This window comes from Saccoglossus kowalevskii, chromosome 2 (genome assembly GCF_978046115.1).
Source record: "Saccoglossus kowalevskii chromosome 2, keSacKowa6.1, whole genome shotgun sequence".
Lineage (NCBI taxonomy): Eukaryota > Metazoa > Hemichordata > Enteropneusta > Harrimaniidae > Saccoglossus > Saccoglossus kowalevskii.
The window spans coordinates 28,845,160-28,871,734 of record NC_140642.1 but is presented as its reverse complement, the minus strand read 5'-3'; the positions used below and the strand labels follow the sequence as shown (position 1 = coordinate 28,871,734).

General features: G+C 39.2%; 1 protein-coding gene across 1 annotated transcript; it reads right to left on the bottom strand.

Annotated features, from left to right (window-relative positions):
• Positions 1–259: 259 nt before the first annotated feature.
• LOC144352763 (uncharacterized) lies at positions 260–26,114 on the bottom strand. Its single transcript, XM_078009604.2, has 3 exons — positions 26,088–26,114; positions 4,314–4,383; positions 260–1,075 (listed from the first exon to the last, which is right to left on the bottom strand). Exons 2-3 carry the CDS (start codon positions 4,338–4,340, stop codon positions 752–754), a joined length of 351 nt encoding a protein of 116 aa, XP_077865730.1. The 5' UTR covers positions 4,341–4,383; positions 26,088–26,114; the 3' UTR covers positions 260–751.
• Positions 26,115–26,575: the final 461 nt, after the last annotated feature.

The following is a 26,575-nucleotide window of genomic DNA, read 5'->3' as shown; positions in this document are numbered from 1 at the left end:
GGTTATTGAAAACTTTACCCCCCCCCCAATACACACAGTGCCATTCCTTATCTCGTTATGTTCTTACTGTGCTGATACATGGTACTGAGACAAGGCTCATTAGTTTTCCCAGACTCGACTGGACATATCTAAATTGCCAAGTATGGCCGCAGTCAGTGTCATGACAGGATGGTAACAAACAAATCCGTCATAAACTGGGTCTCCACGTTGATTGCTAAGTAACCACTAAATACTAATTAAACACAATTCTCAATAAATCTTCTCTACTTCTCTACTTTTTTTTAATTTTGTGATTTCTAACTATTAATCGTATATGTTGTTGAACTGGAAGCAAGTCATTGAACTACTAAATGGAGAGGTTTGCGGTCAAGTCCGAGGTATCGTAATGGATGGTGATCAATATCAGTCATATCCTCTCATCTTCAAGTTCATTATTAATTTCTAATATCGACATAGCAAACACAATTTCCCCGGCGTTTAATGAACGCAGGTCTCTCCCGAGAGTATTGTTGAGTCACGTGACCGCGCAGATAACATAACTGCGCGTCGTTCTGCTTTACTAAATGGACCCAAGATACTAGAATCGCGTGCGACTGTTATGACTTAATCCTTGTTCCACTACAGCTCGTTTCACCTTTGGATGATACACGGCTTGTCAGTCAGCTCTTTTTTCTCTCCCGTCGCGTTTTTTTTTTTCATAATACGTGAAAGGCACATTCTGACGTGGCAGTTATTGGCGATATGAGGGATATTAAACCGCGGTTCTATAATAATTGATTTTGTATTCACAGTCGTGATTCGGGTCAATATCTTTCTGTATCGTTTTTTTAGTTGTATTTACACGATAAGGCTTCTGCATCGAGTTGATATCGTACACCGCGTTTACGTCGCAATCAGTTACACTTCTATTGGTGTACGGGTTGTGACATACCCCACTAGTAGTCCATTGTGGCCACGGTTCAGTATAACGCAACATACTGATATCGTTTTCTAAGATGAATAAGCCGCTGTTAACGGAGTTGTCAATACCGGGAGCTTCCAAGAGTGAAAGGTGTTCTTCGGTGTCCCTCCGGTACTTAAAAAAAAACAAAAAAACATTTCATTTTTTTACGGAAAAATATTGTACACCGTATTGTACACGGACATACTTTGAAAGCAACGACAAATAATCTTAGCCAAACTCAAGTTGTATAGCCTAAAGTCACGCACAGACCCTGCAATATACCCTGCAATATCCTTTCTAGTTCAAGTTCCTTCTTAACGAAAACAAAAGAAGAGTTGTTTTATTTGTTATATACTTGGACGTCTGGCGTCCACTGTGATGAATTTACCTTCGAGTAAACTTCCCCTCCTGTGGAGGAAATTTAAACACAACCACAGGAAGATTACAAGTGCCCCGAAGAACCACACTCTTGTGATTATTGTGACTCATTACTCGAGACTCGTTCAATTACGATGAAACTTGGGCTGGAAGTGATTAACCTGAATGCCAGGGGCCGCTGGATGAACATAGCAATGTCCGGCCGCAGATGACGCCTTCGTCTAGATTTTTGTTAAATTTCGCGTGGTGATCATTCGAATATATGAATTTTCGCTCGACACTTGTATAACCATTCGTTGTTTTTAACGCAAACTTCGTCATTTGTGGGTAATTGCTAGTGACACGCATCAAACCGATCACACACTGCATGTCATACAGGCACGTATGGACACGTCTAAAACTGACAGTCTTTCTAAGAATGAAGCTGTCAGGTCGGCGTTCACACGATTCGGATCTGTTGACACTGTGGGGTTGTTGAAAAGCAAATTTTATTTAAAAAATATATAATGAGAAAGAAATGTAATTGCAATGACAACTTGAATTTATGATGACGCTTGTCGTGTTGGCAGTTCAAAGTTCAATGCTCGGAAACTGTGGGATTTATGCAGCCGACCGGGGAAGACAGCTTCTCTCCGAATGATGGTTTTGCATATACCCCTTATGTTGAGATTTAAATGCAGTTCTATTAAGATGAAATGAGGAATATCTACTGATAAATTTCAACGGGCTCTGTCGCGAATTTGGCGATAGTTGCGACATTACTAGTTCATTGGGCGATTTTACTTCACGAAGCGACTAAAACTTAATACAATTTAACTAGTGATTTAATCTCTATAACCATTCATTTGTGTTCGGTGATATTTTCCTGGTGCACAATTTCCCAATATCTGTTCATATATCTGGTATATCTGACTATACCGCGGTCTTTGTTGACCATGCATGGACAGCAAATCTCCATAATATTGTACATGGTGGGTGTCATGCTTGACGAGAGATTGGTCGACAGCGCCATCTAGCATCCACATATGATATCTCACTTTCTCTTCCTCTCCTGGGAACCGTAAGATGAAGTCATCGCGTCGCATCCACAGCATTCACCAAAATCCATTCTTTTTTTCCCTCTTATACCATTATCTTTGTTGACGATGACAATTGCGCCAGATGTCGCCGTTGTCAAAATGTTTCAAAAGCACGCAGCAGCCTGACTGCATAGGTCGCCATTGCCGGATGGTGATCGCTATTCTATTCGCTGTCCCCTTCCACGCCCCGTCTACGGTTAATGTGAAGAGTGTGGTGATTATGATTCCAACATATATTACACCGACATCGATACTAGATTGTGAGCTGTTATGCGAAAAAAAATATCTGGCTTATAAATGGAAATGTATCCGAGCTGTAACAGAGCCGTGTCGTGTCCCCCATTGTCACTCAGTGACAGTCACCACACACAACAGGATCGAGTTGCAATATTATTTTATTTTCGTATTTTATTTTCATTATATTCGAAACGACACTAGTGTGGTTCTTTTTCAGCAGAGCTTGAGTACTCCAACTTCACGTCAAGTGGATTCACTCAAATGCAAAACGACGGCAGTAGTCCTTTTTAACAATGCTATATGGCGAAGGTGACAGACGGAAGGCAACCCCTTCAAATTGTTCCCGGTTTCCGATCTGAATGTATAGGAATAAAAAAGAAATGAATGTACCATCCGTTACATGCTGTCACAAGATCTTGTGAAATAATGAGAGTGATTTACGCTGGAATTGAACTACGCACTTGCTCCGCCGTTAATCCGCAATTCGACCATTGCCATAGTAACCCACCGTTTATATTGAGAAAAAAAAACGAAGAAAGTCCCGTCCCGATCCGTGTTGAAACGGAAAAGTCCCGTGAAGTTCAACTTCGCGTTTGTAAGATTTTTAAATGCTGTTATGTAATGTTTACCCGTATAACATTACATTTTACAATTACTTATCGTATACAGGCATCAACCGAAATTGACTCTTAGTACCAGTATGGTCAATATGATGACGGCTGCAATCATTGGTGATCATGAATCAATTTGTTCTTAATGTGTTGTGCATTTGTTTCATGAAAGTTGAGTTGACGCGACCAAATTGGCTTGTTGGCACTTCTCAATGTTCTCTACAACATTCATTAAAACCACGCACTCCGAATCCGTTAAGGTTGTTACAATTGAGGTGGTCATATGCTGGAGACGTTTTTATTTTATTATTATTATTATTATTATTATTATTATTATTATTATTATTATTATTATTATTATTATTATTATTATTATTATTATATATCATATATATGTGTGTATGCATTAACCAGTGCCACGGGTTAGTATCTTTTTCAATCAAAATAAATATTTATACTGATAAATATGTCACACATAAGGATCATTTTAATATTCAAAAAGTGAATTTCCTCCCAACTTCCGCGTTACTATGGCAACACGACACGTCTTTAACTTGACCGTGTTGTCATTGTTCTTTTCAATGTGTGTTTACACCGGTAGATGTTTAAATAAAGGCCTGGTAGCATATGTTCATGCACTTGAACCTCAATACCTTCTTTCTATACTCAATGTGAGAAGATACACAGGAATCGAGTTTTTGATAATTTGTTTACCATTCGATATGGAACTTGTATTTGGTATTGACACCTGTGTTTATTTTACTCCATTCATCGACGGCCACACCTCGTCAGTTAACATAATCAATTGCAGATGTACCAATACACAACTTGTCGTTCAAAGTACCCCTATTATTCATCAAGAGCAAAGTCAATATTTGGGGGGCAAACTTTTCCATTCTTCTTCTGCCATGTACACGTGACGGGGGAAATTAGCCGTTATTGGTCTAACACCGCTCGCACGATTATATTCTTTCAAGTAGGAGGGGGAGGGATCGACGATTCCGATCAGCTTTCGGGAATGGTGGGATGTTTCATAAAATGAAATTCGTTTCTATATCAACTCACCCATGCCTTCCCCATCGCCCTCGCCATCAGCTCGAAGTGTTATGTAGCTCAACTAGGTATTCCAATGACACTATTAGAAATAAATACAAAAAAAACACTTTGTATAATCTTGAACACAAGCAAGCCGTTGCGCTCACGAAATATAAAGCAATGTCGAAATATACCTGTTTACGTATCATGTGGCATGGGGGGAAACTGTGCAATTCAATATCAACACAACTTATGCAATAGGATGACTTGGGGTGGGGGCAGAGGAAAGTACGCACATACACGCAATAGTGTATGTATTTTATGGTGAATACAGATCAACTTTCACTGTATGTGTACTACTGCTAAATGGCCATTGCCAGAAATGTAAAACTTGTCTATATACTGTTATTTGATCTTATTTGCCGTGGCAGGAGTTTTAGTTTTTAATAAGTTGCTAAGAACAAACTACTGTACAATTGTTTTCCAAACAAATCGACTTACGATAAATGACACAGCAATTGATTTGAGAATCTTTTACAATCGCTACATAAATATTGTTATTTTCTAGTAACTCGCGCATTACGACTCGGAGCCACGCAGTTTGAAGTCAAAGTTTCCACGGTCTTCAGTTACAGAATGATATCAAACGAAAGATCAATGAATATTAAGTTCAGTGGCGCAGATGGAACAAGTATCTTTAACTAATTACATCTACCGTGTTAAAACTGTCACTCACTCCAACAATGTCGTCCGTAGGACATTTCGTGAAGTGAAGTCAATTTCGGCCAAATGTTACTTTTTTAGTATTATGAATATGCGAATAGTTGTAATTACCCTAAAAACATGTGTCAATTTAATGAATCCACTTTTGTGGCGATACGTATGTGATATCAATGTCATTTTCTTTGACAACCAATAGTTCTGATTCGAAGAAAAAAAACACGTACACAACGTAAAATCGAAGTACATGGTATCTCTATGTTTGGAAACGTATACACAAGTTTTTTCATTGTTTTACTTTACCCAAAACAATACCAATGAGTTAGGGGATATATGTGTTCATTTCAAACTGGCGACGTAGGGTGCGTGCCTGCTAGCGTCTGAACGACCAGCGCGATAGGTGCTCGGGAAAGTGTCTGTTTTCATTGTGTAATTGTGACTCCGCCATCAATGACGCGTTCACGTGATTGACATTCTCTGGCAGCTTTAGAATGATAGGAGGAGATTAAGGATCATGTTATAAAGTAGAATCCTAAGTAATACTGCGAAGAACAATCTGTCTCCATCAGCGTCCAATCTTCGTGACTAGGCTACTCGCTTAATACGTTATTGTCCGTTTAACATTCTCTATGAAAGCGATAAAGATGCGTTTACTTTTGTTGATTTCATTGCAGTCAAGATATCACTCACGTTCCTGGGTTGGGTCTGCTGAAATCATAACGATTATGCTAAGACCCAGCGCGATACACCCGAGTTGACTTGTACGCACACAACATATCCAATCACTTACTTCAACGGTCTTCAATTTTTCGTGTTAGGGGATTAATGTCGTGATCTCACTTAGTGATTGCTACATGTTTTATGTTGCCTTGGAGGGAAGTTTAACACGGATAGATAAACTAGGGCACACCCGACAACCTCCTCCCTCTGATCATCGCAAATCTCTTACTAATATCGTTCTCGGGCTATCGTACAACACCGGCTTAAATTGCTAAAATTCTCAGTAATTTAGCTGATCGCATTCACCCGGTAGCGTGGCGCATTTCAACCGCAATAAAAGGCAAGATAATGATAGCCGAGATGTAAAAGGATCATTGATGAAAAAGAATGTTGTCATAAGATATAGCCAAAAGGCATATTTATAAGTAATTCCAGTTAGAGATAAATGCAACGAGCAATTTACTTTAGATTTACGTAAGAGTTGATTGTAGTCAGAGTCTTGAATCTCACTAACACAGACATCAATTTGATCTCGTCGGATTTTTTTTTCTCCCTTGCTTCTTGTATTGTAATAGAAAAAAAAGCCGTACATTGTCAGCTGGATCGGCCTTGCTGTCGCATTTTTGCATGATTGTAATGTAATTCTCATTGGCGGGTTAATATCACCCCTGCTTACAAAGGGAATTTAATCAAGACCTCGTCCCCAGATAGGAACGCTCGCGTGTGGAGAAAAGCGTAATGTGAGAACCTGGAAAACATGACATGGTCTGGGAAAAAAATAGTTGTTATGCTGTCATCTTAGTGTCAGAACCTCTTAGTAGTGGACATTCCTATACCATATTACATCTGTTTCATAAATTGTTTCTGCTTAATTAACATTGGCGAGATGATACGTAGATACATTCATAAAATTGTTAAAAAGTTCTCGACACTTATTTTGTTTCTTTTCGTATTTTTTCTTGGGCGAAAGGAGTTATGGGTAATGATCATACATTTCAAATCTAGTCGTTATGAATTGCGTTTCTTGTTTCATTTCGATTGTTTGCATCTCGTTGTAAACTGACATGCCAATTACATAAATGACCTTAATATATCCAAAATGAGTATTTTCAGTGCTGAGTTCATGTCAGGAATTCAATTCAATTAAATCGCTTAAAACTGTTTTACATATATACAGTATGTGGTGTCTTTTTCCAGTGCCTCATCCCGTGTGACAATTTACTTATACCAGTCTTTAGGCGATAAATGCTCTAGTTGCTTCTCGGAATCAGCCCGACGTGTCTCTAGCAACATTATTAAAAGAAACATTGCCTCAGTTGACGACTTGATCGCAATAGTGCGAATACCCTAGTGTCGCTGGCTATAGTTGAATGTCGACAGGGCCTTGATTTGAATGATACTCCTCGATGTACCTCCGCCTTTCACGTTAAAAGACATCAAACGGCAGGATACAGCTAACTCTTGATTGACATAATATGTCGAGATGTTCCACAGTCTGAATTGTCTTTCAGGCACCGTTGTCTCTTTTCAAAACCCAAGAGTCTAAAGACTTTAGCAGTCCCCCGCTCCGTGTCATCGAAACGACGAGCGGAAACTCTGCCTCTTTTCAGGGGACAAAGAAAAAGGACAAGAAATTAGCAACGAGTGTGTGATGAGAGGCCGGCGTACAATTCACTTGTAAGGGAAAGAAAATAACTGCCGACCACGCTTGGTACTTAATTCAGAATAACTCGGAAAAAATACGAGTTGTGATCATGTATTGCTCATTAATGTTATATTGAGATGACGGAAACAGTGTAAACCAAATATGGTGTATCATATCGACTTTGCATAGAAAGTCACCATGTGCAGTCTAAATGGGGTCTATTCGTCTACCTTGCTTTCATAGCAAATTGACGCATTTCCATGTACGAGCGGCATCCATAGTAAAACATTATTACATCCTGCAAGTTTTTTTTTTCAATCCATCCAACCATTGATGCCATTCTCTGCTGTGATCGACGTCTGTCATTTCGCTATACTAGAATAATAGACAACATCCTGTACGCACACACAGATTGGATACACCATCCAATGTGTTTGTTTCACTCTTTTTTTTCGCAACGGAAACTTATTTCAAGACATTTAGATTTGGATTCTTTCTATCAACAACAATGGTTTGAAATCCATTCTAATATTGATGCCCTCTCTTGTCTTTCACCGTCGCTCCGGAGTCGCCTGTGTAACATGTTGGTGCAACTATATGAATGACAGTTGTGTAACTCGGATTGCAAATACGTTTATCTTTCATGGCGTCATATATTACTACACAGAGCCTGCTATTTGGACGCAAAGTGTGTAGCTGTTTTAATGAGCCGAGTTTTTTTTCTCCGCAATGAGAAGATACACCACCGAGCGTTGGAGTAAATAAGTAACAAACCGTGCATTTGACACATCGAGTTCGCATAGCTGGCTGTAAAGGATACCTGAAAAAGGATAGGTTTGAACAAAGGCGATATGCGTAATTTGGGACACTGAGGCGAAGTTGATAGGCCTCACTTGTAGCATGTGAATCTCAGGCGCCGCGTGAGACAAGTAAACCGAGCGCACTTGTATATTTTTTCTCAATCGAAATTGGTAACTGAATAGTTCTACTAATTGCTGGGGAGGGTTACTAAATAGTGCATTTCATTAATCAACAGCGGGAGACGGGATTAGGCGGATCGAACCTTCAATCAGTCTGTCACCCTCTGACTAGTTTACAAGCTGAAAAAATATCGAGTATACAACTTGCACCCCGCGGGCCAATCCGACGTATTCTTTACACCTTAATGACGATGTTTACGTATATGCCAATGCAAAATTGTTTACCGCAAACTTTAATAAGGTTGAAATGCGCGTCATTGTATATGTCAACAGGTACTTTCCTTTTCAGCTGAATTTCATGTTTGCAGACCCCTTATTGCAAGAATACGATACTGAGATTTCTTTTGGCTTTTTGCGAGTGAAAACAGCGACGAACAAAGACGAGTCGCTGTACGCCTTTAAAGTCTTGCAGTCGCGTGCTTCTCGGTAAATGGAAAAGAATGGCACATATAGCCCTCTAGCCTTCCACGGGAAACAGCGTGGAGTGTATACTAGAAACAGATGTGGCTAAAGTAGCACAGATGTAAATTTCTCCTACAGTGACCGTTGGAGTCTTCCCAGAGCCCGTAATCCACCTTCTCCCAGCTGCCCGAGCTAGCGTGTCCAGTTGAAGCTCCGAAGCTCGCAGTCATAAAACGTGGGGGTATGGTTTTAATACCGAGGAACTATGCAAAAGATACGCCCTTTGTTGTCAGAAATCGACTAAAAGGCTGGAAAACTTAAAAGCAAGTCTAAATCCTAAACAATATTGTGCAGATTTCACGCTTGCACACTCTCAATTGTGTTCATGTGATCCCCCCTTTTAAAACACTGGGCATAGCGCGTACAATGCTGGTATATCAAAGCACTCACAAACCCCCTCGAAAACGTGAAAAGGTGTCATACCTTCAACCATTCAGGGCCAGAAAAATATCTTGAAAGCGAGACTGATAGAAATGGCATATTAAACCAATTACCAGGCAATTTCTTTGTATAAGATAAGCCTCCTAAGCCTTCCCATATAAAAAGTTCTGAAGACTCTACCTATGGCAGCATTGTGCTACATGTTGTATCGGTATATAGATGTGCTCAAGCGAAAGTAAGTCACATAGTCTCCTGTTCGGGTAAAGTTAGCGTCGGTATGGTACGCTTTTAATAGGGGCAATTTTATGAAAGAAATCAACTAAAGAGAGCATTTACATTTCTTTCTTGGTAAAGTCTCAGTCTGGATGCTTTCATTCGTCTTTCCTATTAAAACCAACCTTCTCAAGTAACGATAAGTATGGTTTTATTGTCTCTGAAACTCATTGAATGGTCCTAAGCCAAAACCCACAGCTTATGCTAAAGTTGAATCGCTTTACCAGCCTTGAAACAAATTATTACGTTTCTTGGTGATACCTTGGTGTTGTTTCTTCTCCCTTATTTTTGTTGGAAGGGGAGTTAAAACTAAACAGAATCTTCGATCATCGACTGTTTTTTTTTATTTTGATTATTTTATCCGTGAAAACAATCGTTCAATTCAGTGGGATTTTTTTCTGTGTTTAGAGGATTTTGCTATTCTTTTCCCCTTGTCGAGCTTTTTTCAATCTGTTTATAACATGGCCTTAAAGCCATGACTAGTCTAGGCCATTATGAGGGCGGATAATAGAGAAAAATATCCTTCCTCCCTGTGGGCAATACATTTTTTCTCTATTTGGACTCACTGGGCGAAAAGAATGTCTTCAGCTGCCGGAATTCTGCGTTTAATACATAGAATGCATTACTAGCTAAAGGGTAGACTGTTGAGTTATTAGTCACTGGAGCTCAAACATAAACGTTAGCCATTGCCATGATCCGCTCGTATATGTGACGGCTTGTTTGCTCAGTAATGCCACTATGCAAGTGAAACCCCCTCTCAGTGACGATCTGTTGTCATTCCTTTGCATGCCTCGACTAGAAATTAACGTACCATTCTCTTATATCAATAGAGTCATATTTTTTTCCATTCTATAAATAAAGATATCACAGGTCTCTGCATGTTTTTCATACCAGCCGTGCATTTAAGTGGTGTGTGCGTTATGATATCCAGTAATGATGTGTCCCGGAACTACGAGGAGGAAAACAGGCAGCACTCCTACAAGTATGCCGCTCTTTCACACCTACTTTCATCCGGCACAGATGATGGCAATTTGTATTTTTGCCGGGCTTGTCAGGAGACCTTTATGTGCCGAAATAACTGTTTGTCCCATATATTTAAAATACTACGTTTATTGGACACCCTTTATTGATAGTAATCCCAAATCAGTATCCATTGTCACATGTGTATTGGACAAAAGACAACAGAAAATAAAACTGTGTTGAACATACACGGTATCTAAACTACTGGGAGGATCAAAATGGAATAACGAAGGGGAGAGTCTTATGTTGAGGAATTAAGTCGTTTGGCGTCTGGGCTATGTTATCAGTCAGTGTCTCCGGGGACGTCATAAAGCAGACTTGTGTGCATACATTATCGAGTTTATTAAAAAAAAGTTTGAATTGAAAATGAATGACCGGAATCATAATAGTAACCGGATGAAGCAAATCTAAAGCTCATCGTTCGACCCACTTGAACATGATATCAGACTAAAGGCTTTCATTTGCAGATTCATTCGATAAATTGGCAAATTCGACACTGTTTATTAAATGTAGTTACCAGGCCTAGATTACCAGGGCTTGCGAGTGCCGAGACGTATTTTGTTTTCCATTGTGTCTGTGAAAAGAATAGATTCCATTGGAACAATGAATAGGGGGAAAATTAGCAGGGAAAACCGACAATTATACGGGCATTTAGGGGCAATATGGCGCATTGGAACTCCCTTTTACCAAAACAAATAAGCGTCGATGTTAGAAGCACAAAGCGAGCTGGCTTAATGCTAGACACATCACCGTGTGGTTTCGTCTATGTGTCGCTGAATAATTATCTACAATGGTGGCGTTTACGCATGTGCCAAGCCGTGGTTGTGAAAAAAAAATGTATTAATTATCCGCCACGGTAAATTTAATTTATACCAAATCCATAAATAGTGTATTTTTCAAATGTATTAGACATATCACATTGAAAGATGACACAAGGCTGAGTTGGGTATAATTGCTGACCCTTGTTCAGCCTTCGCATTCGTCCTCCATTAATATATCAGTATAATGTTCCGTATCCTACAAATAACCATGTTTTTATTTGGAAATCCAACCCTCTGTAATTCCAGCACAGACTGATTCGGAATGGACGCTCGTCAAGTCACAAGTCCATTATCTTTTTTGTTTTGGATTGAATAACAATTACAGATAGTATCATAAATGCCCCTCATTGAACCCATTTTTAATTTATATAACACTTTTTCTTTCACAAAAATTAATTTCACTTTTGACGAAGGTTTTTTTTTCAGTTCTTTAACCGATCGGTCTTTTACCCCGTCACTCGCACTCACGTATTGACTGTATAATACCATTCACTAATGATTCATACATCGGATCACGTTCTCTGTGTTTATTATTATCATCGCTACGCACGGTAAGCATGGTGGGACCGTTGTCACCTGGATCGGTCACCTTGAATCGTGACGCACAACTGAATGCGACCTTGAGTTCGTTTTCTACGTTTTCCGGTTAGATTGGTTCATTTTTTATGCCATCTTTTAGACACTGGGGATTATGTATACGATAAATATCCCTAATATGAACTAAGTTTCAGAATGGATTGCTCGTAATCATAATTTGATAAGCCATTATCTGAAATCGTTTATATTGAGATATTACAAAGCGACCTGTCTGATGTATAACGTCTTTGTTAACCTTCAGTAACGTTATACCTGGAAACTAAACAAGGACTACAATAAGTGAACGGGTAAATCAGAAAACACGTACTTGAATATAGAAATGTATGAATATATACAGCTAACATGATTCAATATATTACCAAATGAGTAAATTGACACACTACATACATGTTGGTAGCAGGGGTTCTATATATACATAGCACGACATTTCTTTCTTTCAAAAGTCGGTCGCTAATAATACGAAAAATTATACTGGCAATTCCCGAAAATGATACTGGGGTACACACACATTTCCAATAAAAATGTCTAAGTGTCTGTTTCAACGAAGTAAAATAATTACGTTGTTGATGTCACTTGTTTGTTTCGTTTTGTATGATTACTAAGTATGTTCGAATTTCAATATATATAAATGTATATTTTTGTCGATAGTATGTTACTGTTGGTTATTATTGGTGATAGTATCATGTTATTGTTGGTTATTATTGTTGATAGTATGTTATTAATGAATTGTATTGTAAAATTTCATATAGAAGTTAATTTTAAATAAACTCTGTAAGTCGTTTAAAAATGGCGTTAGTAAACCCGTATGTTATCCATACTGCTATGCGAGTTTTAAACATCGATAAATACAAGAACATTTTGCATTACCCCGGGTATGGTGTGTTAAATAATCTGATTACGTGTACACATATTCGCCATGATGATATAAAATGTATTTAAAAAAATGTTTGTGTCATTCTCAGCATTAATGTAGCAGCTTTGTGTATGTTAATCCCTTGAGCGAAGATACCATTTTGTAGAAAATATCAAATCGTTTAATATAATCGTCAAACAATATGCTGTATTTAGTTCATATAATGAAAAATGCCTGTGCAACAAAATCTGGTTCATCCACTGACTAGAAGGCAAGTAATATCCAAAACGATTGACATCCCTCACTATTGTGGAATCACATGTCTCTGCATGCAACTTGAATATGTGAAACCAGTTGTCATATATTTGATTACAACTTATAAGAACATAGTAACATATACGGGTTCTAGCGACTTACATATCTAAAGAAAAAAACTTAATCTGTCTTATTTCCTCTAACGTGTACTACATCCTTAAACAAATCGAGTTATTCAACACCAAAACTTGTCAGTAAAACACCTATAGGTTTCCATAACTGAAACCCGTGGAAACAAAAGTCGTCACAGCACGCTCGGATATCAGATACACGTATAAGTCACTCTTCTGAAGTTGTTGTCTTTTTACCGAGCTTCATTCATAACACAGGATGTTATAACGAGAGAAGGTACAAATTCCCTCTCATGGGAACGATGGATCATATGGCTTTACTTTTCATATTTACATTGACAGAGGTAGAAATATGAACTGTGAGCCGGAGGCCCGCGAATCTCTTGAAAACACAAAGTTCTCATTACATTCTACTGAGAGAGAGGGATAACGACAAAAGTGCCAAGCAAAAACAGCAATGCAACCTCCTTGCCACTTTAGGAAACATGACCTGTGTGAAATATTCTACCGAGACGTACCCGAAGTGCAGTTTTGGGAAATGTTAAGTCGGGGGTGGTGTAAGAGGGGGAGGGGGGAGTGTTGATGATTTGAATTCACGGAGGACCCTTGGTCTGATTCATTGTGTTAAAATTGCACCGGGGTTTCAATCACCCTGTGCCATTGGCTGGTTGAACTTTCCTTTTGTGGGCACAATGTATCTCTCTATCTGTAATCAACACTAACTGCTAATAACATGGGCGGAATGGCTCATTAGTTGATGTATACAGTCATGTGAAAATAAGCTGTTCATGATCTAGCCAAGCCATGCATTGGAAATAGGCTGATCGGCTATCTCTAACAGATTAGTATAGGGGTTTCGGCAAGAAGAGACTGTCCCCCTTATCGCTGATGGTTGCCATGGCGATAGCCAACTTAACGCTGGATTAGCTTACATATTAGTTAGTGATAAGTCAGCGAGTAAAATTGCAATCTGATGAGGTACCACTGTGGATGCATAAGTTCAGACTTGGAGCCATCAAGACCATCATGAACATGGGGTGCTGAACTTCTGTTCGAATCGTTAACTGTGCCCCTAGTGAGTCGGGCACCACTGGAAACAGAAACTCATCAATATGCTCAAATTTAATCAACATTTGCCTCGCTCGGAAAACTTGATCTGTGCATGAATGCAGGTGTTCGCACTTATGTTAGCTTTCTCCATGCCCTCTCTGTGTTACCATATAAGCGACTGGTAAATGTTTGACGCGGAGAGCTTATGTTTGGGTTAAAATGTCGAGGCTAAGCGCCTGGGGCCGCCAGCTCTGGTTGGTCCAGATCCAGTCTGATAATCTCCGATGGTGTTTTCTTTATATTTCAAAAGGTGGTGCCGATAATGCGAACCTGGCCAGTCCAACTGTCTTGCCCGTTGATGGTGTTTTCATTGTAGCTACTTGCACCCGTGGTGGGAAGGCCAATTTGTTACATTATGCTTCGTGCAATATTGTTTACGCCGGGACTAAGTTACAAGGAAAGAAAGCTAAACATTTGATCCTGTTCGAATTTACCCCATTCCCTGTCGACTTTCTGATGAATTTCCGTGCTTGGAATGTTTACATGTACTCTTAGCATGGTCTCTTGCGTCTGTGTATATTTATGCGCGGATCAGCTATGATCAACAAAGTAGAAAACGGGTATGTGTAAGACCCTTCAATATTAGACTGTTGTTTTAATATTTGAACGGTAAAATTATCTCGGACAGGGACAAACATGTAATGGAGAATATTAAGGCAGATATAATTTCAACGCGAGCATTAGGGTGTAAAGTTGCGCGCCGTTAATGAGAGGGGAGGGTCTATCAGCGGTATCATTTAATACCCGCCCGTGTTATTTCCCTCCTTCGAGATTTGGCGATGTTTGGTAGTCCAATCAACCGCCATTAGCCAGGCGTTCTTTTTCCAGTAGTACTAATTGGGTTTTAACTAGAGTCGTTGATCTAATCAGTGCATTAAAGATAGCTGACTTCTATCCCGAGCATTAACTTACAGACAGACAGCATACTCAGGCTACAATCAAACATTAGTTCTGACACTTCCCTCTTCTTGGGCGCAACTTTTCTTCTTGAGACGAACCATGAACGCCTGCTAGTGGGTAGCGTACCCCCAACAATTATCGGTGAAATGTTCAGTGGTCGCCTTAATTTCTTTAGTTCCTAGAGGGCACGCGTTGTGGGTAGACGGCTTATTTCTAATTGTTTCGCCTTCTTTGGATATCTCACCAACGATATATGTGTCCAACCGTGCCTGCGGGAAGTGGAGTGAATTCTGAAATCAGCCGTCAATCCTTTGCTAAAACCGGGTTACAGCATGTCAGCCGTGAGCAACGGACCAACATTAGGCTGATAAAACAAAGAGTGTGAGAATTGGTTCAAGAATTACAGTATATCACATTTCCAATGCAGGGAGTCGAAAGCAAGAGTGAAAATATAGCAACATACAAAGATTGGGAGATGGGAAATGGGACACAATATACAGTGTTTCACTACATAGACGGGTACTAACACCAGAAGTGTTAAATACATTTCAAACTTTAAGTTTGTAAGTTGTAGTTTTCACGAGGTGTGAGGAGTGCCTGCGTTAGGGGAAGGGGGCTTGTTATAATTATCGTTTAAACACTCCAAGACATCCAATGGGAATTTGGACTATTTTATTTCGGATGATGTCACCCATAAGTGCGCCGAGTTAACCGAGAATCAATCCCCGCCGACATTTATTAAGAAAAATGATACATTTGACGTATCGTTTTCACACGCTACACTCTTAGCTGCATTAGGGCTAGTTGTCCATGCTACGAATGATGTTGGTTGGTATCTGGGAGAAACTTTATATACGATCGCGTTTTTATATAATTTAGCGAAATCTGTGGAATGTGTCGCCCCATGAACTGTTAAAGGGGTTATTCATTGAAAACAATTTTTTAATTTGTAAGTAGAGGTAATCGTCATTACATTGATGTGTCTCGGTTTTCGTCTGGCCCGACGAGTTTTCGGTAAATATCCCGATTGACACTTCGGCTGCTCTTCGTGTACTCCCTTTTACGCTGGTAATACTTCCAAAGGCCCTGTTCAATTATTCTTTACCCCCTAACTCCTTCTTTATAACCACCAGTCACCTAACGTCTTGTCACCACAGGGTGATAGACCGCGCTTCAGCTGTCCAATGTTTTTTTTTCTAACCCCCCTTTCCCGTGGTAAGAAGAGGTAGCACTGTCCAATTTGCCGCGATGTCAACAGTATCTTGTTAAACCGTAGCAAGATGTCTTAATTGGCTTCCGAATTCGGTTAAAATTTTCACATCCAAGTATAAATAGTAAAATCTGTTTGTTCAGGTAATCCGTATACCTGAGGCCGTTCTAAATTTTGGAATAACTGGGACTAAATATTCCTACGATGATCAATATCGCGCCCACCTAATCGAACAGCGTAAATGTTTTCTTGGACATAGTTTTTAAAATAAGACTCAGCCATCAATTGTCAATGCCTCTGTTGACGTCATTTTTTGTCAATTCATGGTTGTAATAATTTCATACATGTACTCCCACAGTCGTGTGAGTTGATAAGATTGAACGGATTCGTGCGCTCGTTTATTGAACAAAATAATAAACCGTGGAACACAATCAATGCGAAGGTTACATTCATTCCTGATGACAAGGGTTCATTATAATTTAATAGTTTGTGAACAAAATCAATATGACAATCATAGGAAAACAAAATTGAAATGATTAATGATGAATTCCTGAAACAAAAAAATAATAATACACCTCATCCGCATCGTTGGTTTAGTCTATAAACTGTATTTGTTTTAGTTCGTCTTCCATACTCGCAAAGTCAGTTACCGGTGAAGGGCGCACCGACTGGCCTAACGACATGTGGGGTATCCTCATATTTTGTCATGGTCGGGGGATTTGCCCAATTTGTGAGCGCATGTGTGTGTGTGTGTTTTTTTTTCACTTTTAAAAGTATAAGTGAGTTATATTTATGGGAAATTTCCCCAAAGAATAATAGAGAAAACCCCGTTATCCGTTGACGGCATTATAGCTATAGAAAATGGCATAATCGTGCTCATGTAGGGTTTCTACTTTCTACAATGAATGGCGCTGGTCACATGAGACAATGCGGAACAGTACAATTTGCTGGCAAAATCACATCCCAAGCGTCCCATCTAGACATTTTGTCTGGCGTGATTGTTTTCACAAAGCTGGGCCCATTTTTTTTTACTTATAAATCAACCGCATTAGGTGAACATACTTACTGCACCATGAAAAGTTTCTGATTTCATCAACTGAAAGAAGGATGAAAAAGCATGACCTATGAAACTTCCATGGAGTGAGAGAAAGAAAAAAAACGACGATCATTGGATTGCCAATGAACATATATTGAGCAGACACACCACCAATCGCCGCCTGGATACAAGCGTGAAGAGCAGCGAGAGTAAAATTGTCGGTTGCCGGAAGTTGGCATGATTAGATTTAGTACTCTATGATATATCACAGTCACACTGCCTCGCGTTAAATACCAATGGGAGTGAGTGAGCAAGCACCTAGAGGATGTCCGTTGTCTTTGTGATTTCGCTTACATAGTGCTTACTATAAATGAATCCGTAAACTGGATTCTCTCTTGAAACCTATCTCTGTCTAATCTCCCAACTTCATTTTCTCACTGATAATCGATCTGAACTAATCTATCGTGACGATCTCTCCGTCGTGTAGGAAAATATTATCTCCAAGTTGGTGTGTGTGTATATTGGCCGGTAAATATACAGACGTAATTGGGTTGCCACCAAACTATCTTTCTCGCTGATTCCCTGAGGTGCCTCTAAATGGGGTGTTGATGCATGAGTTGATGGAAAGACGCCTCGACTAATTTGCATTAAATTTAGAGAGAGAGAAAGGAAAAGAGACAAGTTAGGCTGGATGGATGGTTACGACGGTGACTTCTACTGTCTTCTTGCCTCAAATATTACAGCGAGAAAGTGTGGCTGTACATCTTATACATGCCGTGCACTGTAGTAAAAAAACACGCAATAGATCGGATTTTTTAAGTTTCTAAAATAACCCCCCCCCCTATATTTCCGCTGTATCGCTGTCATCATCTGGGATAGCTTCACGGTTGGATGAAAATATCTTATCAAAATATAATAAAACAGGATTTATGTCTCAGATTAAAGCTAGCTGATCGATGTCAAAATAGGTTATTTGTTAGGTGTTTACTAAATCAGTAAATAAAATAATTTGGTTTGGTTTGGGGTTAATGACGAATATATGTGCGTATATTGTGTACACACTGACAGATCAGCTGTTATTCTGCGCTGTTATACACGAATTTGGGGTTTTTGTTTTTTAATTATTACTCCAATACTTTCTCCTTTTGAAGTTGTCTCGGTCGAAGCCAAAAGTTCGTCGCGTCTATATCGGTTGTGAATCTGCAATAACGTCGTTGTTAACGTGTAATGCCCGTGTATAACAAATTATACCCGGTGGCAGCAGCTTATTAATATTCATCATGTCATCCGGGTACCTGTGACCTCACGTATCCCAGTCGAGTTCATGATGCCAGGAGCATTGTTTTGGTAACTCAAGTTGCAGCGCTAGTGGTGGATTGGATCGGTTGGGGTAACGTAAATAATCATCCGATGTGTTAACATACTTTTCTCTTGCAAATGTATTATGTGGCTTTATTTAGGCGTCACGGTGGGCCAAAGTACCAAGAATCGGGATAGCCAGTCGGTTGGACAAAACATTGCAACAATGTATTCTTTTCAAATAAACGTTATAACTTATTGCATTAAAGCATATAAAAAAGATAGATGAAAAAAAAAACACGTTATTACACAAATAATAATTACACAAAAATAGAAAAATAAACAATGCCCAGTACAGTTGTACGTTAGTTCAGTGGTCGAGGAGTTTGGGGTGGAAAGAACCCTAAAAACAAGTGAGCTCGGTCCACGTGTCTATAGATATTTTATTTACCGCAAACATGTGATCAAAAACACATCTCGAAGCGACTATTTTAATTGTTCTTTCCTTTTCCACTTTTCTGGTTCATTAGAAAGATTGTCTCAGTAAGACCGCGCGAAAAGAAAAGAAAATGACGCATTTAACGAATTCCCCGCCACCCATTGTGAATGAGCTAGATTGTCAAACAAAATCTCTTATTATGTAGAATTTCTTTAGCAGAAACTGCTAATCGAGTGGCCTTCAAGAGAAAAAAACGGAAATGCAGAAGTTAATTCATGCGATTGTATTGTGACGTGACGGATGACATCATCATCGCGGGAAACAAAGCCAAAGCAACCCCCCCCCCCCCGTCAACAGACTTAATATTATTAAATCAGAAGAGTTCTCGTTTTCAAACTGGGAGTGTTGGAGTGTCGGCTTATTTACTCATCCCTGTATCGATACCGTTTGATTCGCGCCGTTTTGTAACGCTGAACCGTTTTTCATTGCGCATGATCGAACTCACACTATGCCAACATCCGGGCGAGACGACGTATCCTGCATTTTAATCTCTCGGTGCGTCTGGTCGTCTTCCTATAAGCCCCCGTCAAATTGGGAGAGAACAAGCAGGATGGCAACTCCCAGCTGGCTGGGCTACAACTAATTCCACCCTAATTCATCTTACTGATACTGTTGTTGTTAACAAAAATACGCGATATTTTAAACTCAATCCTCCATAACCTGGCATCAGTCGTTGCTCGTTTGCAACAAAAACACATGTAAAATGCCCTCGTGTTTTATAATATGAACGATATGATATGATTTCTAGTAAATACTTGTTTTTGGTGTCCAAATTACAGCGTCTATTACGACGAAGCACACTAAAAGAATAAACCAAAGGTGGACTTTTTCATTGTTTAATTTTTGGCGGGAAAATAAAATCTTTATGTACATCCAAGACGACCATACTGCTTGATGATAAAGGAGCAGTTGTGTCAACTTCTATCATTCCTAGGTACACTTACACGCGCGTGCATTTCAACAATACGTTGAATAGATATTCAGCTTACAAATCTGATCAATAAATATTAATTTCAGATTTTCTCAAGTGAACATTATTCATATTCTAAACGCCATGCGCTTGGATCTTTTGAAAGGAACAAACGAATCGGAGATGTGTTCAGTTATTAAAACAAACTGGTGTTTTAAACCCTCATCAGTCGGCGGCATCGTTGAGACGCCCCTGGGCAGAAAAGATGTTTTCGTCAAATCTCCGTGATTTTTGTTTGAGAGTGACATACCGCCAGCTGCCCCGCTACGGCGTCGATTAGCTTCTAACCCACTGGTACACGTGTTTCAGTCTACCGTTTAGTCACGTTAACAGTGGGTCTATGAAGCCGATTTCATCCCTCCTTGCTTGCTAGCTTACTTCACACTGTAACGGCCCGGGGGTAGTCGGTGCCTAGCTTTGGTGCGTTCGGGGAGCTAAAGCTGCCAGGTCTTTTGTGTCGCTCAAGTTTGTATTCTTCGGCCTGTTTTCCGCATATTTTCGCTTGAAAGCTCTGTATGTGCGTGTCAACAAAGGTGAGGCGGGCCAATGCATTTTCTTCCCTTCCATACTCGCATTTAAATAGATTGTCTCAACGAGATGCTAATGTAAATTGCGCCTCCTGGCATCGTTGCAGGCCTTTCTTTACCCTTTATTGTGGGGTGAGATTTAATTTTCCACCGATACTCCAGCTAAGTGGTGGAAATGTCATCTACACCGATCACAGCTTGGATCGTACTCAATCATGTACGCGGAGAATACGGAGAATGGAAACACTTGGGCAAAACTAAACGCAGAGAAGAACGCACGCACATGTACCCGAACCGGGACGCTAAATCAGTACTCCGTTGGCAACACTCTTCCTTATTACATTAATACTGAATAATATTTATTTTCATTGGCGTTCTTGGGTCAATTACAGAATGAGATCCACACCTTCATTAAATGAACTCCATTCAGCTACTGTACACTAATTCAATTGGGTTTTCAGCCTCCTTTCTCTGGAGCTCACATAGGATTCAAAGAATGCCCTCTAGTTTTCAATAAATCGCCTCTGTACACACAGATACATTTCATGGACGTAGGCGTTTCAGCTCGGTGTGCATGCCCGAGACGCCGGACCGAGTATGTCACGCTAATATAGTAGATTGATCTGGGTAAATTGCGTATATTACTTTCAGTCGCCGAGCTTCCACAAAGTATCTTGCAAGTGTGACTAATATCTTCCAGAGAGCACAGAGCAAATACTTGTTAATAATTTACACGAAAAAAATTAACGATGAATATCTGACCCGCTGATATGAATCGATTAAGGCGGGCAATATCCGTTCAGCGTGATGTAGTCGTTATAGGCAGGTGATTTCACCGACCAAACAAACTTCACGTACACATTTTTTTTGGAGTTTCTCTCTAGTAGTAATTGTTAAATCTAAAGCAACCCGTTTATTGCTTAACAGTGTTTGGTTTAAAAAAACAGCGCCCGGTTTGTTGACACCCTACCTCGAATGTCGCCGCGAACGGAGAGCTGGAGCTTCAAGAACCCCGATTATACCAGTTAGCTATAGCAAGTACACCAGTGACATCGCATTTCAATTGATAAATCCGTAGAAAAATTATTGAAAGCGTAACAAGAATAAAAAACAGTGTTTGATTGCCAGCCTAAAACAAATATCACATTTTCAATATGCATATATTATGTAATAGTAACCTACTATGTACACATTGCCCGCCCTACCGTAACTGTTCCCCGTTTTTTTTTCCTGAGAAGGTTGGTAAAAGGCCTCCTTTCAATAAACCCATACCACCCGCCATGCTTTCAAGAAGCAATAGCAACCTGGCGCGCACATTTTGGTCTCCGTCATTGTCATTCATTGTGTCGCCCATTAAATGACTTTGTAATTAACCAGCCACGCTCATATTTTATATAAACATTTATTTTTGTTTTACTAACAGTCGCAATATCAGTCAATGGACAAAACATTGCAATGCCGTATTTTTGTTTTATTTCATCAAAGCGAAGCGGAAAAGAATTTAAAAGTTAGTCGCCGAAGGCCGTGTTTTATGGGCATTGCATGACATCGAGTGGGGTGTATTGGCCCTTTCTAGTTGACATCCTGGCTAATTTGTTATCAAAACTACCTTTGTTCCGACGTTAATTGCGTCGCTCTTTTCAGAGTCAATGCCTCTTCTTCTCCCCCTTTGGTGATATTTCTATGATGTGCATTTCAGTAATAACATTATATTAGGGGGTAATAGAATTACAGACTGTTTATAGTTTGCTACACTAGCGCGACTCTCTCAGGATTATCACTCAATCCATAACATCACGTGACCGTTACTTTTTTTCAAGCCTCGCTGTTTCCCATCATGCATAGGGTACAGGAAATGAAAGCAGAGCAGATTTCCCTGCCTAATTTTGGTATATTATCTAAGTATATGGTTATGTCATATTTTTAGGAAATTCCACCTTTTTTTCTCATGTGAACTTTTCTGTTTCTTGCAATGGTATCATGATATATGTCAAGCTTGCGGGTGAGCCCGCTTGAAAATAAAGAACATCATATAATCGACTTTTAAAATAACGTAAACAATTTCGAAACAACAATCAATACATATACATATACACTGAAACCCCAACGTTCGTTTGTTTGCGACCCTTCCGTGACGCGCTGACGTTGTTCTCGTCGCGGTAATTATAAAACACGTACCTTTATCGTCTTCAATATTATCAACACGGAACACTAATTGTTTTCAAAGTTTCTGTACTAATTGTTTCCAGTTGCTTCCAGTATGACATTTTACTTCCCAACAACGACTGCGAGTGTATCCTTCGATCCCCGTATACAACAAGAAATATGTTATATTGGTAACATTTTTAGTGTCAGTAATGTGACCAAAAAAAATGAAATAATTTGTTGTAGAATATATGTTCTATCTTCTTGGATATAGAATTATTGTTGTACAAATGTTATTGAATAAACAAAGGAACTTAACTCTAACATTTGCGCACGTTTCCAATCAATTAAAACGTTCTCCCTTCACTAATTTAGTACATTTACAAATTCGTAAAATTAATTTATCAATAAAAAGTATCAAAACCAAATTGTGTGTGTTAATATGGACACGGTTTGATATAACGAAGTCGTGATTTGTTTTTAAAACAATATAGCATTCCTATTTGGAAGGAGAACACTTTGAAATATGGGTAGTAGATTGGGCTTGGCATACATCAACACATCACATAGTTGTGGATAGATAGGATATCTTTGTTTTAAAGTCATAATTACAGCTGAAAAAAGAAAACATATCAAAACGGTATCAGCCTAGTAAAAGTAGATGTATGTTTTGTTTCAATATAGATGGAGTACGATAACAGCATATCTGATTATATCACATATCTCCCAAGTAATCACTTTCAAATCCTATGTATTTGGACGCATTAAGTCAAAAAAATACTCGCGTCCTAGAATAATTGTCATAAAAAACTAGTAACGGATAACTGCTCTATTAAATAAATTGAACATACGCCAAGTTCTAAGGTAGATGTAGGGAGTTGACCTCAGTTACAATATGTTGTCTAAGCTCTACGTATCAGCTAAAAATCATCGAAAGGGCAAGGTGCGCTGACCCGCTCACCCATACGTCTTTCTTGGCAATAATATGATGGAAAAGGGGACGGTGAGTGACAGGAGGCAGGCTCGCTGTTGTCACGGCATCCAACACCTTGGGATAATGTATGCTAAGCTGGTGTGGATGCGACAGAGTAAACTAGCTTTGTAATGTAACATATTTATATAAAATACACACACCGTCAGCTTTGAGCGTTTACGTTGAAATGAGGTCATTTTATCCCCTTGATTCTGTATCCCTGGCTAAATAATATGAAAGGCGTAAAAGTTGACAGTTTGCGCGTTTTTTTTTTTTTTTTTTTTTTTTTTTTTTTTACATAACAATAGCGAGGGGGAAAGCTGGACGTATAGCACAGAATCCACTCCTTTATTCAGTCACATCATAATGGAGTATATCGAAGTACACTATGCATTTAGCTACACCCCCTCTGCGAGGCTTATATTTGTCAATGCGATGACAACATATGTGGCAACAAACAAACAAAAGAAATGTGAATATTGCGTTTTATTATAACCCATACTATAACAATCGTCCTTGGCAGCATCGTTACGTAGCCCAACAGTACATAGGGAGCCTATCACCTGTCTCCATGTATACACTCGAACAAACACCACCTCCATGATACAGAGCAATTTCATTCGCACGTTCCAGGCTATTATCATACCATGCAGCTATTTCCATTTTTTTTAAAAAGACAAAAAAAAAATCGCAATTTTGGGATAAATTTTGGTTCTATTCAATATAAAACGATGACAGTTTGTGAAAAAGAAAAGTTTTTTTGAAAAAATGTTTCAAGTTACTGCTTGAAAACAAAAATCTTACCGAGCTTTCCTTTTTTGGCGGGAAAGATGAGTTGAACTCCGATGCCATAATGATAAACGAATAGTGACAACTCAATGCATTATTAAGCTTAAAAGTTGGCAGTAATGCTGTCGTGTACCCGGGGTATCACAATGTTTTGGATAATTGATCACATGGGTACGTTGTCATAATAGACCCGATCACGTGGACAAAGAACTGAGATCACTACGTCTCTTTCTTTTACACATTTCTCACAAATACAAGTGAAATATTAATATTACAAATTCTGCAAAGTGTACATGTTTATTCGTAACCCTATACTTCGCATCGCCCCGAGCTAACCAGGCGATTGTCTTGCCGTACTTGTCAACCTAATTGAAAAGCGCTTGCAGTATTTACTTTTTAATTTGGAGATATTGTGGTAAAATTGCCATAAAATTACTTGGGAGTCGACATAGTCTCGTCGCAAGATTAAATGTCCACTATGGATTGCAAGCGGTAGTCACCGCTCGCGTTCAATGGTGGCGAAACAAAAAAATGAGCAACCAGGGAAAATGCGAGAAATATATTTAAGTGTCATCATATGGATGGTAAACTTTTTTCTGGTTTCTTGTATATTAACAGCCGCACTGTAATCAATAAATGTGTAAACTAAGCTGGCTGGAAAGAATTTAATAAAACTGAAATAATACAATGTTTTCTTGCCGCTGGCATCTTTACTGCAGAGGTCCGCAGTGTAAAAGCGACCTGGCCATTCATTGTATGGTCCCAATGTTGACAAAGCTAGTGGATGTCGACAGCGTACCCATGCCACACACATAGCGCTGTAAATGAAGAAAACATTACTCAACAACCATAATTTTACAATTGCAAACTTAACAAACTCAGAGCTATTTTGTTCTATCCGGGTCCGAACTGTCGGGTCTGGCGGTAGAAACCATCTAAAAACTCGTTGATGGAGACGGTACAATAACTTGAATCATGATGGCACGCCCTTGGTTGAGGTTCGCCATCGTCGCAGAGAGTCGGGTTATCAGAAACTCGCTCATGACTCTGTAAGAAAACGCAAAGCGACGACAAAAACAATGCTGTCTCGTAATTTTAGTATTATTCGTTTAGTTTTCGGAGTGTCCTAATTTGTTCAACTCTATTATGTGTTTAGCAACGTGAGATAACTCTACAGTAACTCCAGGCCATTTTATTTATGTCCAGTGACCTTTTTTGACTTCAACCAATTAGTTGTGGGGATACCAGGATACCGGCCTAATCAAACGAATTGTTCTTGTTATTAATTAATATGATACTTGAGCCAGTTGGCAACAAACCTTACAACTATGATGCAGTGGATATACCGACAAATACGTGTCAAGAAAACGTCGGGAGTCTGGCGTACCACTCACAATTCCAATTAGCAGATTATCATGAAGCCTGACCCCCTCATTAGTCAACACCGTTCTGACCTCCGAGTTTAAAGTAAATAAAGCAAAAACGTACCTTCTTGTTGGCCCCGGAGAAAGTTTTGAAAAGCGTCAAGACTATTTCGTTAATTTGGATGTATGTAGTATTAAAACGTGATTGATTAAAGTAGCCTAGGTGATTGACGTCATATTTTTAAAATGATGTAATTGATGATAGGTAAATTAGTAACAACATATCGCCTAACTGTGCAGTGTGTCGGAAAGTTTTCCTTTTTAATATATTTCTAATAAAAATGTTTAGTTATCAAAAAAGCCCGTCTGAAAACCTATTCTCCGCGGTGTTTTGTCTTATAAATATGGAATATCTTACTAATTGCGATGGAGTTCTTTAATTCGAACGCTGATTTTGGGAATTCAAATCACTAGAATACAAAGTTTCTTCAAATAGGAACAAATTCAAAGAGCAATAGCTGGTAGGTATATAGTTTTCACATTTGTTGAGAAACACTGATTGTCATCACGATGAACATGTATTTCATAAGTACAAATGACATTTTTCTATGT

Bases quoted from the DNA above. Each gene is read 5' to 3' on its own strand.
- LOC144352763 (XM_078009604.2), bottom strand. From the start codon at position 4,340: ATGGCGAGGGCGATGGGGAAGGCATGG. The intron at 1,076-4,313 runs GTGAGTTGATAT...TTTTTTTTTAAG, and splicing joins GGGCGATGGGGAAGGCATGG to TACCGGAGGGACACCGAAGA.